The sequence below is a fragment of the Pezoporus wallicus genome, unplaced genomic scaffold, assembly GCF_028554395.1.
Source record: "Pezoporus wallicus isolate ANWC-B61680 ecotype Strahan unplaced genomic scaffold, APGP_CSIRO_Pwel_v1 contig_5552, whole genome shotgun sequence".
NCBI lineage: Eukaryota > Metazoa > Chordata > Aves > Psittaciformes > Psittacidae > Pezoporus > Pezoporus wallicus.
The window spans coordinates 630,611-650,275 of record NW_026640754.1 but is presented as its reverse complement, the minus strand read 5'-3'; the positions used below and the strand labels follow the sequence as shown (position 1 = coordinate 650,275).

The 19,665-nt window shown below is 34.4% G+C and overlaps 1 protein-coding gene across 3 annotated transcripts in view; it reads left to right on the top strand.

Moving 5' to 3' along the window:
* Positions 1-19,665, top strand: part of SGCZ (sarcoglycan zeta) — a 438,735-nt gene that overhangs the window by 394,636 nt on the left and 24,434 nt on the right. For all 3 annotated transcript variants that reach the window (XM_057420312.1, XM_057420309.1, XM_057420310.1), the window contains exon 6: positions 15,102-15,174. In XM_057420312.1, coding sequence (XP_057276295.1) covers positions 15,102-15,174 — 73 coding nt within the window. The remainder of the gene's footprint in view (positions 1-15,101; positions 15,175-19,665) is intronic.

Here is a 19,665-nt window from a genome sequence, read left to right as displayed (position 1 = left end):
GCTGAGATAAATTAAATCAAACCAGCTTGTTTAGAAAAAAGACACTAAGCAGGATACAGGAAGTAGGTATGAATTATGTTTAGATTTTTTAATAAATTTCTGACTCTTAAGAGCTAAGCCTGACACTTCCATGCCCTCAGGCACTGGTAGTTTTGAGAATGCACATTTAAATTACATCAGTCAGACCCATCTCCATTTTTAAGATATAACTACCCACAGGAGGGAAAGGTGAATCATAAAGGAGTTCCAGCATTCCCATTTTTTCTTTTTTTTGCCTTAAAGTGCTTGCTTGTGATTTATTTCTGCCTGGAAAAAAAAATTCTATTGTTGGAGATAAGGGCCAAGCTGTAAGGCAGTATAGGATTTTGCTTCCATGAAAAGAGTATTTGGCTCCAAATACTTGTCCTATAATGACAATACTATAGGCCAAAAATATCTTGTTTTCTCCTGGAATAGTATTCTCATTAGATGCTAGATGATGAGATCATTTGGATTTTACTTTGTAAAGCCCTCAGAATAGGAGTAATGCTATTAAAGTTTTAGGAAATATTGCAGGCATCTGACTTTTGAAAAAAAAATAATTATACAGATGTACTTCTTACTGTGTGCCATGTAATAGATGTCAGAACTGCACCTTATTTCCTCTTGATCCTGTGTGAAACCACTGCAAAGTGGCTTTTTCATTTTTATCCCATCTTACAGCAAATTTTTTACCGTAACCAACTTTCAGTACAATCTAACTTATTTAGTAGCCATAAACTGCGTGGTGAGGTTAGACAAGAATATGTCATGACATACATCATACTTCATAACTTATGTGAACGAACAGCAAGATCTTGACTCTAAATTTAGGCAGAAAGTAGCAGAAATAATAGATACATAAGTCCTCACAAGGATGAGCTGTTTTAGTCCATGGCAGTCACAGTTTGAAACAAACATTTACTCAGAGGAAAAGTTAGCAGATTTCTACAAGTAACATTTTGGACTTCACTGTTATCTGTAAAGCTAGTTATAAAGCAAGTATGCAGTCAAAGCTGTGAAAAACATATATTCAGATAATTTCTGCTCTGCAATACCTCTCCAAGCTTATTCATAGCATACTCCTATAAGCTAGGAGTAATTTCACCCACAGGAAGCAACTCCAGGAAAAAGATTGTATCACCCACAAAAACATGTCATGCAGTCGTCAGCCAACTTTGTATATTTAAATTCCAGTTCTCATTGTGGCTAATGATGAGTTTAGATTTCAGAATGTCTGACAGCATTGCATTCAGCACACCAAGATCTAGAGCCATTATTTTGGCTCTAGAAAAATATCATCGATGTATATAGGCCTTTTTGTTTGAACTACAAGTATATAACCATGTGGTTTTGCTAAAGGTTCAGAAAGAACAGAAGTGTGTTTATGTGTGTAAAAGTTGAGAAGTGTAGATAAACAGATAAGAATTCAGAGTGGAGAGTGTAAATTCCAGAAAAAGAGTGGCAAAAATCAACATACAATTTGTAACATGAACTAAATTACATATGGCAACAAACATCTCGTAAAAAGAGAATTAAGAGAGAAACCTCAATATCCAGGCAGAAATGGATGCAGCTGAAGAATGTATAATTGCTCTGAGATTCAAAATGGAAATGGATTTATACTTCATTGGTGCTAATAAAAGGGAAAAGAACCTGTGTGGTGATGTTGACCACCAAACCAAGACAACTACACAGATTAAGCTTTTTACAAACAAAAAGAATCATCTAATGCATAGGTCCTGGTGTCAGCATTTTAAAATGCCTCTTATTTCTTTTAACTATGGAGATTGACAGGGATGGGAAAATAGGTCAAGATGCAGACTGCACAAAAGACTTATAGATTATATGGATGACACAGTATTGGAAAAATAACATTAGGGAGTGCTGCTAATCAGCAGGGAGGAACTTGAGAGTGGGAAAGTTAAGGGGATCTGAGAGAGGGCAACCACCATGTAATGAGAACATACTCTGTTTGCAAGTTAGCAGAGAAGACAACAGCAAACCAAAATCAAATGGAATTCCAGAGGTCCATTTAAAAAACTCAGTGATTTCATAAGATTCACAGGAGTACTCAGAAAAATAGTCAGGAATGATTTTAGATCACAAGCTGAATAGCATTATGTGATGCAAGAAAATCAAATCTGAAGTTATAATCTGTAAACAGGAGTAGAGCCCGCAGATCTTCTGATCTGTTTAACACCTCTCCAAAGTGCTTACTGCAGATTAGTGTACCATTGTTCAATAAACAACTGGGTAGAATGAAGAACCATGAGATTTATTAGTTGTGCAGAAGCATGATCTCCCCAGGTAAAGAGAAAAAGATGATACTGTTTAGCTTGAAATAAAAACTATCAAAGGGAATATGATATCAGTCTTGAGGCCTTGAGAAACAGCCTGTCGAAAAATAAGGGATGCTCTCTGTCGGTTTGGAAAAAATCAAAACCAAAGCCAAGACTTTTTAATGCAAAGTATAGTGAAACACTAAAATAGTTTGGCTGCAGAGAATGTAGAATTTCCTTCATTTTCCTTACAGAACAAGTTATACTAGCATCTGTTGAAGATGAACTGGTTGACCTTGATTTGTGTTTTGATCACAGGAATGAGTCTTACAGGAGACTGAATGTTTTCTTTCTATCTCTAATCACAAGCCAACTAATGTAAATTCAATAACATTTGTTGTTTCTAACCATAACAGTAATGTCCTACTCATTGCAGCTGTCTCTGCTGTAGGTAGGCACACATTTAATGAGTTTCTGCCTGTTTAAAAGAAGCCTTCTCTGTATTAATTTTATTTTAAATGTCATATGCAGTTTTATTATTCACATTGAATTGTTTATTTTTTAAAACAGTTTTAAATGTTTTGTATTATTTATTAGTATATTTTAATACTTTATGACTAATATTTTGGGCTTTTTTGAGCTTTTATTTATCAGAACAATGAGTCACTAAAGGAACCCTACCTGGCGCTTGAATTTAGACCAGAAAGCATAAAAAGTTCCTTTCCATCAAAATAAGAATGTGTTTGTGGTAGAATCATTTTACATTTATCAACCTTATGTGCATACTTATTAAGACCTTACAGAAAAGATGAAATTTGTATATTATATGAGGTTTTGACTTAGCAAGACTATATTTATTTCTAGTAGTTTTATTTCTATACTTTAAGAAGTTTGTGTGGGTTTTTTTAGCTATAATATAGTATTTAGTAAGAAAAAAGAGGCAGGTAGCATGACCAAAACCATGATATCTATACATTAACACTTCTTACTAACCATTCAGGACACCTATCCGTTACAAAACTCATTTTCACTTTTTCATTAAAGTGTTTCTATTCAAGCTAAGTGTAAACTTTTTTTTTTCTCTCTTTTACAAAGTAAAACAATAGCAAATAATTTTATTCCTGTCTTAAGATTTTCCTTTTCATTTAGCAGAGAACCACTAGAAGTGTCTCTGTAAATCCTGAGCAAGTCATAGCCCAATGGGACATTATGAAAGAGGTGGAATATCCTTTTGCTATGGAAGGAATGTGTCATGGTTTAACCAAAACCAGGACAAAAGGTTTCTGAGGTCCAGCCTCAGAACTTTTAGAGCCAATGAATCAGCACCTACTTCCTTGGCTTTCTCTGCTGCCTTTCAGGATATGCTTTCAGAGACAGGCGCATACACTTAATACCTTTGCTCTGGCTTGTTCCGGGGAAGTCCTTCAGAGTTATTCCTTTCATGCGGCTATTGACCAGTAACCCATTGACCATTTCTGTCAACCAGTGACTGGTCAACAGCTTTATTTCTTTGTGAACATTTTTTTTTTTCCTGGCAGACCTGTCATTAAGATGAGCACAAGTCTTTTGAATAGACCAGAACTTCATTGTGTACTCTTAGTCAAAATTTTTCCATCTACCGGCCAAACCATTTTTCCAAGCAGCCACTTCTCCAGGGGGAAGCTTCCTTTATCTGAGATCTCATGATCAGACAAGAATCTCATGTAAGTCTGAATAAGATGTTGTATTTGGATACAGAGCAGGTTTTCCCCTTACTTGAAATCTAACTAACCACAATCTAGCATCAGTGGTCTTGGAACTGCTAATTGCATTGGGATAGACCCTAAATTCTGACTGAATTTACTATGACTCTCAGCACCTATGTGACACTGTGCTTATTCCTGGCTTAGAAACATAACCTCCATATAACTTCTTCTCCTACTTTTGTCCTCTGTTGTAAGCTATCCCTGAAGCTTTTGAAATGGGCTTCCCAGATCAGAGCGAGCATCCTTCCTGGGGAATTTCAATTTCTTCAAACCTCAGCTAGCCTCTTTTTTTTAAGGAATTAATGTCTTTCTTCCTCTTACCTCTTTGTTAAACTTTAATTCCTAAATTTGAAATTGTCATCATCATAGAATGGTTTGGTTTGGAAGGGACCTTCAAGATCATCTAGTTCCAATTTGCCACCATAGGCAGGGACACCTCCCACTAGACCAGGTGGCTCAAAGCCCTATCTAGCCTGGCCTTGAACACTTCCAGGGCTGTGGTATCCACTACTTCCCTGTGCAACCTGTTCCAGTGTCTCATACCCTCATAGTGAAGAATTCCCACTGCAGTGAATATTCATACCATAAATTTTACTGTTTTGTTATATGAAGGACCCTTGTATTGATTCTGTCAATATTAGTATCAGTAACATGTATGGTGGTATGTGTTACTACTTATGTTTCTACTACTTAGAAAGCATTAGGATTCATTTTTATTGTGATAGCATAGATCTAAACACACAATCATGCGCACACAAATGTCTTTCAGTTCTTCCAGGCAGACTTATGCCTTCACAAATGCCAAGCTGTCATTCAGCTCAAGTGGAGTCTTTGCCCTTAAGTCATCATCACTCTAAACCAATCTGATACGTAAAGTATGATAGAAGTGACAGCAAGTTCTATAGGTTATACCCCTTACAGTGTAACTAGGAATGGTGTTTTTTCATGTCTTTTTTCTGCATCACTTTCTGCAAAGCAAGTATGTTGTGGTGGTCAGAGGTCTAAACACAGCAGCATGTAAAGCTTTTAAGTACCTGGATATCATGCTAAGACACAAGGTGTATCCAAGATCAACAAAGCAAAAGAATGGCAGTAGCTGAATGCTAGGTTCAATTGAAAACTTCCTTCCCCGGTTCATGGTCAAAAGCATGAGGTAGGATTAGTAGTTACGTCTGAAAGTCTTTTCTCATTAAACATCAAAGGGAGGTACCCTTTTTAAAAAATACTTCCTTTCATATCAAGCAAAACGGTTGTATTATTTTTGCTGGTTTTATCTTGGCAGCATTACTAAATGATGGACTACTTTTTTAATCTGTTTCTATACTCTTAGTCTGGAGCAGAGAAAACACAATAGGTAAAGCATATCATGCAGAAAGTATTTATCAACAAGTTTGTTTTATGTTTTAGCTCTCGGGACTTTTCATGCTTTTTTATAGTTGCAGTTTCTTTATTTTTTTTTTTTTTTTTTTTTTTTTGGCATACTTTGCCTCTTCTCCCTGATTTAGATTTAGGATGAAAGCAGAAGACCAATTAGAGTTTCTGAATTTGAATTCTTAATGAAAATACTTTTTTTTTTTCCTTCATGACAGCAAAACTAACAGTAACTCAAAACTGTTTCATTTTGACAAAGTACTAATGTGAAATATTAGTACAGATATTAAAAGGAACTTCTAATACAAAGAAGGAAAGGGGCAAAGGGAGTATCTTGATAAAAAAAAAACAGAATATATTACTTACAGTGATGTTTGGAGGCCAGAGGGTGACAAAGGGACAAGGAAGATTGAACTTAAAAGAAACAAATGCCTTTGGATGGTCTAAGAATATAAGAATAGATGGGTGTCAGTGAAAGCTGAAATGCTGGATTGGTAAGTATCATGACAGTTTTTTAATTGTATAATACAGAGAAATACCTCTTACAGTTGATCTGAAGAAAAAGCAGAATAACTAAGTTTTCTCTTTTCATTTCTTAACCTATCTCTAAAACTGGTAAGGTCTTTTGTTGACAGCTGGACATAGGAAATATATCCTTCTTGTACATATAACTGAAAAATGGTAAAGCAAAATAATTAATTTCTTGATGACCTTCAAATTGTACCACATTCTGTTCCTTAGATAGGACAATCCTAATGCCTGGTGTTTAGCATTCTATCCTGAAAGTGCCTGAACATAACATAGTGTAAGAGGATGTGAACATCCAATTTCTTTGGCAACTGACTACACAGAAGTTTCATGCAGAAGTAAAGCCTGCTTTACTAATTCTAACTAGACATGCCTTGGTATGTAGCAAGGCAATGAAAAGTGTTTAAACCTTAAAAGCCTTAGGGTGAACGTATGATAGTTTATTGCAGCAGTGGCAAGAGTGTGATTTTTTTGAGTCTCTCCTGACTCACAAACAGTAAAAGAGCAAAGACCAGGCTAGTGTTAGGCCACAAGACTCACAGCAGAGCTGGATGTTACAAGGGTTTGTGCTTGTAATCTGAGTTCTGGTACAGCTCTTCAGTGACATAGAAGGGAGTATTGAGACTGGCATTGATAAATTACCCTGTGACCAGCTCAGTCCCATCTTGAAAATGGAGCGGTAGATCTAGCAGTAAATTATTGCCATAAACCCTCTTCCCACAACCTTTGCAAGGTATGTGGCAACTCTCTTGCGGTTCTGGCCTACAAAAATAGCTAAGGTCTTTTGCAAAAGATGAGTATTTCAGCCAACTTTAGCATATTGCAGTATGCTTTCGTATCTTGTCCTTTCCTGCAGAAAATATGTTGCCTTTCCTGATTAATACAGATCAATGTAAGCGCGTGTTTGCTAACATGATCATTGGTGGTTTACAGTCATTGCGGTTAGCTCATTTCCAATACACCCGATTCCATTTTGTTGCTAATTTAAAAGGCTGGCTTCACTGCTATGCTGACTTGAAGGTGACACTATTAAGTGATAGAATTACTGTTGCACATTCACTCTCTCACAGCTGCAGAATTTCCATTTAAAACTATGGTAAAGACTTATCTAACTTAAGTCATTAGGCCTTTTCCATTGCAGTAATGCCAGGTTTGAATGTGCTGTATTCATCTGGGTAATATACTTCTAGAGAAAAAAACAGAACATTAATAAAGGGCGGGAATAAAAAGACAGTCATAATAGGTTATAATCAAGATAACTAGTGGTAATATAAAATAGAAACCTTTTAACAGCCTTGTGAGGAACTGATATTATAGCTTCATTTTATTTCTCATATCTGAAAAAAAAAAAAAAGACCTTCAATAATTGGAGGTACTAACATTTTTGTCTAATAGGCACCAAAATGCATTATATCAACATATCTCTGTTTCAGTGCTGTAGAAATACATGTGTGTTTTTTTCTCACATTTTAATTTGTTATTAATTCAGAAGTATTTCAAGGCATTTTTACAATGACTTTTTAAATGCATACTATATACTTGCATATGATAGACTTTTTATATGTGTATTAGTGCCCTCTACATGGTGAACAAACGCACTTACCTAAATATTTATTTATAATTTATGAATGGTGTGTTACTTCTTCTACATTAAATTGCTGTAGTAGATCTATTTCAAAAATCTGAATAATAGACCTGCTTCTTTGTGGCTTCCTTTTTCACGAATAAAACAATTTATGAAATCGTAATACAGCAGTAGTTATCACATAATCATAAAGGTTTTTCAGTGTGCTGCAGCAGTGGCAAAGTAAAGAACGTAAACGCGCATTTACATATGGCATAAAGAACTGGCCACTAAAACCTATAAATGACACTCTATGAATCAATTTTAATGCAGAAGGTAGCTTAGAGGACTTCTGATGTAGTTGAAATGATATTTGCATACATGCTTTCCTAAATTATATAAAATTTAGATATGTCAACTGCTGAACAGGTGTTGAAGGCAAAAACGTTCAAATACTTGTACTGTGTGCATTGTTGCTCTACTTTCAGTCCAGTTCACTAACTTCTAAAGATGCCAATTTCTCTTTTTTTAGCTATAGATAAAGTAAAATAATCTATACTCCTAATTTAGACAATTAATGGGATTTTTAAATGTAATGGAGAAACTCCTGATAAATTCCTCTGAGCTTTTGACATCTCAAAATCAAACCATTTATTTATGAAATATCTTAACTGAAGGGCAAATTCCCTTTTATAAAAATCTAGTGATTAATTCTTTTGGACTTTTTGAAGAAAATTGGATAGACATTCCTGGCTAGGCCTTGTAGGTAGACAGCAGTGTTATAGAATTTTCAGAAAGCTTCATAATGGGAAATTATCACTGACTGTTCGTGAAACTAGCTGAGAAACAGTTTTCTCATTCTCACATTTCTGGTGTCCCTCCTCCCCTCCAGATTCTAACATTTTTCCATAGTATTCTGTGCAAATACATGACACTGTTTTAGTAAGACTCAAGATAAAATTATAATTTAATTAGCCTTCATTTTATACTCAGGATATCCAAGTTCATATCCCATTCTTTTACATCCCAGGTGAGTTCCCTGGTTATGAAGCTATTGACTGTTGATAGTGTTCTCATTCATTGATTCATTCATTTTCATCAAGGAAACAGAGATTCTATTTTGTAACTGATTGATTATTCATTAGAGCATAAGTCTGAGAAAGGTTATCTTCCACAACAGAGTGAAAATACAGTATTTTTTATCTATTAGGTACAACAATAATCCAAGTAAAATTCATTTTTTAAGAAGTCCGGAAGGACAATTTTTGTTCCATTATTGTAAACCCAAAATCATGTACACCATTTTAAGAGAAATGCAAATCCAGACTGTATCTAGGAAAAGAAGATGATTTGGGAGGTTTAGGAATTATTTACTGTGAAATCTAAATGTAAGCTTTAAATCTATTCATATATTTCGCTGTTGCAACTTTTCAAGGAGACTGTGTCAATTCAGAAAATTGTTGTGGCTAATCATTTTTATTGTTGTGTATCTTCATGTGTCATACATCATAGGGGGATAAAAAGTAAAAGGTGCTATGAAACCAGTTATATTTTAAAACTTGTTATTTATAAATCTCTTACATATTTTACACTTTCCTTCATATTGTGAAAAAATACTCAATATTAATGTGACTCTCAGAAGTTTTATGCAAATTTATCAACATTTTTCATCAGAAATGTAGCATTTAAAATAGCTATTTCCAATTACTAATTAACTTGGTCCAATTTTTTCTTTTTCTTTTTTTTTTTTTCTTCAAATAGATTAACTTTTTCAGCAGAGTAAACCAAGTGGTGGCCAACCATAGGTTTTGCTTATGAACCTTCAAACTGTGGATAAGCAACTGAACACATAGGCATAATCCAGTTTTATTTTCATTGTAAGACAAAAGATGTCTTAACTGCCCACCATTAGGAAGTAATGTTTCAAATGTTTGTACTTAATAGAAATTAGTATGATATTTAAGAAGATAAATACTAACTGTTGCAATTTTGCAAGTATTTCCTGGAACTGAGATTTGCTTTGATCAAAATTTATCACACCAAGAATACTTAATTTTAATTTATTGGGGAACTCATTCTAAATTGAAGGCTTAGTAAAAGTCTTGCTTTAGTTAAGATTGCCATATGGAAATTATGTATCAAACATTAGTCATAGAATCATAGAATAGTTAGGGTTGGAAAGACCTTAAGATCATCTAGTTCCAACCCCTCTGCAGAGGGCAGGAACATCATACACTAAACCATGTCACCCAAGGCTACATCCAGCCTGTCTTGAACACTGCCAGGAATGGAAAATTCACAGCTTCCTTGGGCAGCTTTGGGTAACAAATCTAAATCATTCATTTTACAATTTTCAGCTTGCCTCTTAAGATTTCTATGCTCATGATTTACTTTACAAGTGAACAGCTGCATCTAGTCAGGCCATAATACAGCTTCCTCTAATGACCCTGCAGGGGGGGCTGGAACTAGCTGATCTTAAGGTTCTTTCCAACCCTAACTATTCTATGATTCACAGTATCACAGTATCACAGTATGCTAGAGATTGGAAGGGACCTCGAAAGATCATCTAGTCCAATCCCCCTGCTGGAGCAGGAACACCTAGATAATGTTACACAGGAATGTGTCCAGGCCAGTTTTGAATGTCTCCAGGGAAGGAGACTCCACAACCTCCCTGGGCAGCCTGTTCCAGTCAGTGTTCCGTCACCCTCACTGAGAAGAAGTTTCTTCTCAAGTTTAAGTGGAACCTCTTGTGTTCCAGTTTGTACCCGTTACCCCTTGTCCTATCATTGTTTGCCACTGAGTAGAGCCTGGCTCCATCCTCGTGACACTCCCCCTTTATATATTTATATACACTAATAAGGTCACCCCTCAGTCTCCTCTTCTCCAAACTGAGACCCAGCTCCCTCAGTCTTTCCTCATAAGGGAGATGCCTTAATCATCTTCGTTGCCCTGCGCTGGACTCTCTCCAGCAGGTCCCCGTCCTTCTTGAACTGAGGGGCCCAGAACTGGACACAATATTCCAGATGGGGTCTCACCAGGGCAGAGTAGCCCTACCTGTACTTCCAGTACGGCCACGTCAGTGTTGTACCTGAAACCTTGGCTATTTAACATTGGTGAGTTTTTTGCTTCTGAGGGATTCCACAAGGTTGAAATCCCAGCAATTGTGCCAGTCGTAGCAAAATCCACCTCCATAGCAAAAATTCATTTGCATTGTGTTTTTTTTTTAATAGAAGCACACTTCTTAAATATGCTTCAAGCCATTTATTAAAATTGAAAGTCTTGAAGAGCTGCACAATCAACATGTGGTCCAGCAGCTGCATTCTGACTCCTTTGGGTTTCTGATCAGCCCAACATAAATTATAATAATGGGTTTTACAAAAGAATCACCAAGCATTTTCTGTGGATTTTTTTATGGTTGTTAATCTGCATAATTTAATATTTCTCTCTTTATATAGTCTGGCAGTGATCAGCTGTTCCAAGGTCTTAGTGTTGAATAACAGCTATCTAATCTCACAAAGGCGCTTTTAAATTTTACCTGTGTACACATGGTAAAAGAATTAAGAATTTTTTTTCTTATTGCAATTACACTTTTAGAACTTAAAGCCTATGTTTTCAATGTCTCTTCAATTGTAAAACAATCTTGATTAATTACTCACATTTCTCTGTAAAGCCTGTGGACGCTTTAACTTGGTAATGGGTTTGAAACAAGTAGAACTGTAGAATCGTAGAATCCTAGAATCCTTAGAATACTTAGAATAAGTACAGTTACAAGCTTCAAAAATTATATTTACAAAAATGATTTACAAACTCTTCCTTAAACTCTCAAACTCATTCAACAAATTGGTGTTACAGCCTAATACTTGCATAATCTTAGTGCTTTATATTGTTGCTTGACATTTCTGGAAAATCTAGAGAAAGATGAGGGCAGTAAATTTGAACTGCGCCTGTGATGCTGCAATGTCATATAATTTTTACATGTCAAAATCCTACACCATTCTGCTGTCAGTACATTTGAGGTGATTTGCTTACCAAAATGATGTTAAGGAGTGGGATAATGCTAATGTTTGGGTTATTTTTCACAGTAAAATAATATATTAGTTTTTTTGATTCTTGGCTCATCAACTCCTCAACTGGCATTCTTTTCACCTGGAAGGTACCGGTGTTGTTATGTGAGCTAATTTATAAATTACAAAATTTTTTTTGTTGGTTAAATAAATGACAAAATTTCCTTAGCATGAACATACATAAGCAAATATAATCTGACACCAAACACTGACATTGTACTTCCATCATTTTTAGGAAGCATGTCGTTTCCCAAAGGCTGAATTTCAGGAACCTGTAAATTGAGCAGAAATCAATAGTTTACACTGGTCTCTCTGAATTCTGAATATTCAATTTCAGGAGAAAGTGTGACTATTTTTTGCTTGGAGCAAAAGGGTCACCTTGATTTGCTCTGTATCAAAAAATAGTGGTTTTATTGGTCTGGTTTTTCTGGTGTTTATAAATATGTTATGCATAAAGAGTTTTTTTTTATAAATACAGAATTGGGCTTCTGGTCTTTTTTCCTGGCTCATACTCATTGCTGAATTTTCTCTAGCAACCTCTATAGGGACTGTATTCTTTGACCAGAAGTTTGCCTTCACAAGTGCTTCTTTCTTACTGAAGTCTTTACTTAACTCATTCTCTTCCACTGGAAGCTGGAGATGGGAGTAATTTTATTCAGTTACCCTTACAGTTTTGATTTTACATCCTTCACACATACTCAGTTCCCTTGCTATTTTATTTCCTCTGAAAGGTTCACTTTTTATAGGCTATCCATTCTAACTTATGTTTCTTTGAATTCAGTTCCCTAACTACTTCCTTTTGAGCTGTACTTGAAAGGGCTTGAAGGTTCAAGTAGTTTCTTTTTATTACTTTTTCCTGTGCATTCATCTCTCTCTAGAATTTCACTCATCTCAAAGTAGGTCTTGGTTATGATTCTGTAAGTAAGGGAATACAGTTAATAATTCCTTGTCTTATTTATGTAAAAAATTGTTTCAACATTGTAAAGTATTAAATACCTAAACTATATTTCTTTCCTTAAAAAAAATGCTAATCACTTTGAATCCTGATTAATATTGCTCTATTTATTAGTCATAAAAAGGTATGATTGTAGCACCATTTCCTAAGCATCATTGAACTATGTTATCTAACTTCCCATCAAAGCACTACAAATTTAAATTAAAAAATAAAGAAAATCTTCCTGTAGCTTTTCTTTTTTTTCTATATTTTTAACTAATGTTGATCCCCCGTCTTCTATTTTCTGGATGGCTCTTATTTTTCATCTTTCTTACTGAAAACAAGATAATTATAAGTGCCTGCTTTTCTTCCAGTATAAAATAAAAGAATTTGCAGATATTCCTGAACTTACTGATAAAATATATTTTAGTATAAAGCATTTACTGTGAGAACTGTTATACTTTTAAGGTCGTACAAGAAGAAGAAGGAAAAGAAAAAAGTGGGATTATATCTTCAAATAGCCAAAGGAGCACATCTGGTTTGTTTTGAGGTTTAATTGTATTTTATTTAATTATACTGGTTTATCCTTAATTCTGCCTGCCTGGATTTTCAGTCTTTTTGGAGAAATTTTGTCTTCATTTTGAAATTTCTATTTTGTTAGGTAAGAAATGCCTTCTCATCTTTTAAAAAACTGCTGTTGAAAGTGAGGAAATACCAATTCTGGCTTAGAAAAGCTGTCATTTATCTTTGTTATCAGTCTTTGCCTCATATTATCTTCGACACTTCTGATGCATTTAGTGTCTGACCTGTACGACAATGATGTTTTATACATCTTTGCATTAATTGTGTTCTTTCAAACGTTACAGCTGTGGTCTTCTCATAAACAAAGGTTGGCAATTTTGCATCCTGCTCAGCTATTTATATCTTAATATCCCATTGCCACTTCAAAAATAGAAAAACCCTTGGTCTTGCAAATATTTAATTTTGCTGATGAAAAAGGGATCTGGAAGAGCACTCTGATTTCTGAGATCCAGCTCCTGTAGAATTTCTTATGTGCCAATATAGTTGGGGGTGAGAATTGCTTTGAATGAGAGAAAGCCTGGCTATACAGACATGCTACTCCTGTCACTTAAAGTAGCAGAATTGCAAGGCAAAATCAGGTTTAAAAACAGATTCTACACTGCACCTCTGTGGATGCTTTTAGGTGAAGAGATATGCTTTTTTTTTACCCCTCCTGGGGTTCTCTATAACACTCGTGAAGTTTTGTTATAGAAAGTGGATTTAGTTGTTTTTGTGTGAAACCTTTATAGCAGCAGTTGTAATGAAATTGTTTTCAGTATGCTTTGCCAAGATATTTGTAAAGTTTATAGATTTCTGGAAATAAAAACCTAGGACCTAGGATACTCAATACCAGTATTTTACAATAAAGGATTTTTTTTTTTTTTTTTTTTACAAAAATTGAGTTTAGAAGATGAACAGTGATGACTATCTCACAGTACTTTAACAATTGATTAGAATTTTTTGGCTTCTTGCTCAGGACATTTTCTCTTTAATGCTATAAAAAGGTATTAGCAATTAAATACTCTATAGCCTCATTCTGGTTTCAGATCCTGGTAGGATAAGTTTACTAAATGTTGTTGGCATATCTATATATCTTGTCTCTATTAAAAATATTTTTAAACATACTTTAGAATATTTAAACATTATATAATTGAAAATATTATGTTTATAATATTGTAACAAGGTGGTGCCTCTGTTCTGTTGAGCACTTATATAGCTAGTGTGAGATATTGTGGGTTTATTTTTAAGCTGACTCAGAATTCGACGCTCAGAACACAAGAAAACCTCTATTGACATGCAGCAATCAGACCCAGAGTATTTAGTAATCACTTTTAATTATCCCAGACAGTTTCCTTTATCTTACTTCTAGTGATGGAAGGTAAAAGCATTCCTTTTTCTACAGAAGTTTTTAATCAGTTCTTTTACCTTTTCTGACAGTTCTCTGTAGAAAAGACTTTTGCACAATAGTTCTAGCTATTTTTATTAGTACAGTGCCCAGTACACCATCTTCAGAGAAGGTAAGTAAAATTTTACGGGCACATGTATATTCTTCAGTGGTTTTCTTAAAAAAAACCCACCAAACAAAGAAAAAAGCCCAACTAAAGTTTATATCATATTTTTATTATTACAAACCCTTTGAAAGATTGGCATCTAAATTTAAGCAAATAAAATGAGCGTGTGCAAAAAATAACTGACACTTCTAGAATGTGTTATATGATATTCTTTTCCTCATCCGTAAAACAATCCATCTCCCAAGTGTTGAAATGAGAATTTCGGCAAGTCAATGCTGAAAAGTTTGGATCTATAAATGCTTTCAGATTTGTATATGAAATACATCTACTAATAAGTAGAAAAAGTTTCACATTATATCCATCCAGATTTTTATATAAAAATGCGAACATTAATATGAAGAAACATTTGTTATCATTAATAAAGGATTAAATCAGACATCTTGTCCTAAAAATGTCAATTTGTGGTCATACATTTCAATGTGTTATTTTCCAAAGTAATTGTACTGTATTTTATGTATTTTAGGCACGGAAGGGGCAGTGTTTGGGCACTCTGTGGAGACACCCCATATCAGAGCAGAACCTTCCCAAGACCTCAAGTAGGTGTTGTTAAAAAGTTGTTTTTAAGTCCAGTATTCTCAAAAATAATTGTCTTCTTTAAAAGCAAATATCTGTATAGTAATATATACTACATACTTAATGACATACATATCCAACATACTGGTAGACTCGAATTTGTTCTATTGAAAAACCCCACTAACTTCTATCACAGAAAATGTAAAATACATTACTTTTTCTAAATTACTTGTCTTCTGCTGCAGAATCCGTGAGGAATGTGTTTTCCTCAGAGATAGGAACAGTCAAGGGGTTTTAAGTTCAAGTGAGTACAGTACTTTTTAATAGATTCAGACCCAGATTTTGATTTTTTTTATACCTCTTGCAGAACATGTAAGTCAAGTTGAAGTAAACAGTCCCAAATTTTTTCTTCAAGTGGTATTTCTGGGTTCTTAAAATACTACGAGCACACACACACATGCTTCCAAAATTCATTTCCAAGTGAGGCTAGACTTGTAAATGAGAAAAGTCCAAAGTTTTCTGGATTAGTCACAAAAGTGGAGAAATAAGTACATAGTAAAACAGCTAGTCTAAAAATTACTAAAATATCTATGGAATGAGAAACAGAAAATTTAGAAAGGTTTATAGTGAAAGCTTTTTCTTGAAGTGCATGTATGTGCTCTGGTAAATACTAGTCTGTCATTTATACACATAATTAATGAGAATATATGACAATCGCAGAAAAGCAAAGGTCCCTCTCAGCAGAACAGGTGTGAAACCATATAAACATAGGTTGAATTCTTCTATGATTCCTATGATATACCTATCCTTTTACCTTCCCGTCAGTGGTTACAGTGAATTGCCACTGAAAAGCATTGTTGAATGCCCTTCCCTATATTTGTAAAGGCATTTAGGATGATCCTTGTGGGACCATTATACGTGAGGTGTAAGAATTAAATGACTGTGATTAATTGTTTACAGTAATCATTTTAAGGTAATGTAATGGTTTGGGGTCTTCCAGAGGACCCTACCTTTGCCAAGACTCCTGTCAGTCTTTGTTGAGAGTAGTTGTAAAGATGTTTATTAGTGATGACCCCTGAGGTGGTATGGTATCTAATCAAAGGAGGTACAGCAGAAATCAAAGTTTCAAAGTGGAAACAAAAAACTTTTCTCAGGGGTGCAAAAAATTGAATAAGAGGGTGGAAATTGTTCTACTCAAAAGAATGTAGAGAAGGAGCTCTGTTTACTTTCTAATACTTAATAATTAAAGAGTGTAATTGTACAGTAAGCTAGACAACCCTGTGTCTTTAGGATTCATTTCATTGGGATTAAAATCACCTCATGGCTTATGAAACTTACGTATCAGGCACTCACCTCTCTTGTCTTTTGTCTTTATTCATTGCCATGAAGCCCGTTGTTGCTTAATGTTTTCCAACTCCATCATCCTTTCAGCTCATTTTTCCAAGGTGGACTTAAATTAGTGAGAATTTCCATTCAACTTTCTGCCCTCTCATTAATAACAAACTGAACCCAGACTTTTTTTTTTTTTTTTTTTTAAATGATGAAGCAGAAACCATTGTTGTTTGGTCAGCCTTAACTTACATGTAAGCCATTTTTTTCTTAATATGGTCAGCCTATATTGTGTTCTACAATATTTTGTACACATGTGCTCCTATATATTACATAGGATTCAGTGATACTTCTTTTTTAAAACTCTGAAGTTATTTTAATCTTTTTTAAAATATGAAAATTACCATTTGGACTTAGATTTCTTGGGTTTTGGCATGAGCCTTTCTAGAAGGTAACATGAATACCCTTTTTAGCCTTGTAGCTTGAAAGAACTATAAATAATTGTGGGTTTGTGCGATGTTTTCTGACACCAAAATAAAATTAGTCACTTAGATTGTATATATCCCTTTAAAGATTCCCGTTACCATATGTCTTTTAATCTTATTTCAAATTATATTTAAAAAAAGAAGAAACCAAACTGTTGTGGTTTTTTTGAGTTCAAGCCCTACATTAATTTTCTCCAGAAATATTTTCTTTTTCTAATTTAATTAAATGTTGTCAGAAATGACAGTGATCTGTCATTTAGGGGATGATTTGCCAAGTACATCCAAATAAATAGGTCACCAATGACATCTCCCTGTGGCCTCAGAAGCTACCTCTGTCACAGAAACAAAACACTAACAAAGTCTATTTTCTGTCCTCAGGCCCAACTGATAAAACTACATTGATATTGTAAAATCATTGTACCCTCTAAAACGGAATAGCTGTATCCTAAATGCTGAGTGGGAATGGTCCTTGACTCATGCTTCCCTGCAAATACTGCCTGAAAATTGTTTGGCAGAGTTGTAACTGAGTCTCAAATATGCCAAGAACTGTTTAGTTGCATATGTGAATGAGTGGCAGGCTGTGGCCTGGGACCTAGCACCTTTTAATGTTTTAATAAAATCTTAGGCAAAGTGTCCAATAGACCAATGCTGATAGTCCTAAACCAATTTATTTTTCTAAATGCTTCATCCCCATGCTTTGTGACTTCTGTAATTATCAGTAACATGGGACAGTAGAGAGTTTGTTGAGTTGACATTGGAGTTCACACAGGTAACTGCAGTTTGACAGTGAGTTGCAGCGCCTAAGTGCAAATGCATTAGGCTATGATAATACTTGTATACTTGAAAGACACAAGAATTTATGTTAGCTCGTTAATTAAAATAAAACTGATCCCATATTTTTCATGTTGGAATGTGTATTTGTGGTGAAATAGTAAACCTGAGACATAAAGATATGAGTATATTTAAATAAAAACTTTTTTCTTTTTTTTTCCTTCAAAAAATGATGCTGGAAATTTACTCAAAACCTTAGATGTGTAAAACAGTTCACTACTGAATTTAAAAAATGGAATTTTCACCAGCTTGATTACTGGGAATGAAACTGACCTGTAAAATATGGATTAAGGTTTTGATACTCACAAAGCTCATAGTGTTGGCCCCCAAAGTCCAGGGATTTTAGGTCAATATATTCTGGACAGGGAGCCAAAAAGAGAAAGTCAGATTCATAGTAGCTTCACTTATTTAAACTTTGTCTCATCCACTCTTTATTCTGTATCCATATTTTGGGGTCTTCAGACAGAGCAGCATCTCTAATATTTGCTATTAAAAATTGTTTTGTAAAAATAAAATTCAGTTTTTATTTAAAATTATTCCTTCCTGTGTGCCCAACCACTGTGGTCCCATCTTTCTGTTATATTTTCAGATAATAGGGAGATTTTGCTTTCAGAAAATGTTTTTCTACAATCCTTTGTGAAAGCTGGTAAGACATGTTGTGTCAAATCCCAAAAACTAGTTAAATCTGATTTTCATTAGCTGGGATAAGCAGCATAAAAGAGTACATGCCTTAGAATCAGTAAAATGAATTATACCTTAGTAACTTAATCTTCATATTTCTCTCTCTACTTTTTCTCACAGGAACATAGTAAGGAAAACAAAACTGCCAATATATTCCCCAAATATTGGTTTTAGGGTAATAGTGCATTAAAACATGGTGCATTAATAGGTAATATCCATGCATAAAAGAGGCAGACGGTAGTTAAATGCAAATAGATTTGCCCTCAATAATCTTCTTAATGAGGGGGTAAATTAATTTGGTTTTGTTCTCTGGGTTTAACTGCAAAATCAAATTTAATGTGTTTTTTTCATCTTCTGTGTCAAGCTTCGCATACCATTGACTATCATGCAAGCTAATGGTGGGCATAGTGAGATGAAAATTGGTCAATGTGATGGTTTGTAAGAGCCATTTTTTGTGACGTTTAAGGGATGGCTTACTAAAAGGGGAAAATATCTATTCTATAAAAACCTGGAGCCAAAAAAAGGCATCAGAAAGGAATTTTAACATTAACTTTTTAGTTGTCTGAGCAGGCTGAGAGTAACAAAACCCCTGGGACTGTTTATCTCTTTTTACTCAGAAATCAAATAACAAGTCACAGCTCATCAAAAGAGAGAAAATGCAGTAGAGTAAAAATCCCAGCTTAATTCCTGTGCTGTTTTAATGATATCATCTTCTAGTTACTTTCTCAGTATTCTTATTTTTCTTAATAATGGGGACATGTTTACTGTTTATGTTTTCAGAATTTGGTGTTTAAATAGTTATTTCAGTGCTTGGGTACATGCTTTGACAGAAACTTGTTTGCCCAGTCTTTTCTTTAGCTGTTGAAAATATTTTATTTTTGTTTAACATACATGTTCATGCAAAAATAAAGATGGGTGTTATGCTTCTTTTTTTAACACATATATATGCTTTTATATATAAAAGACATTGAAAAGAATAGAGAACAAAGCCGGTACTAAAAGTTCATAATATGCAGATAGGATACAGTAGGAACAAAAGGTAACTAAGTATGGCTTTTATACTGAAAAAATAATTTGCTTTAGTGTTCAGTGACAATTATTACATCTGACATTGGAGAAGGGAAAAGGCTCTAGTAGGAACTGAGATATGAAGGGAAAAAAGTACTGCTATCACAATAGATGGCAAAA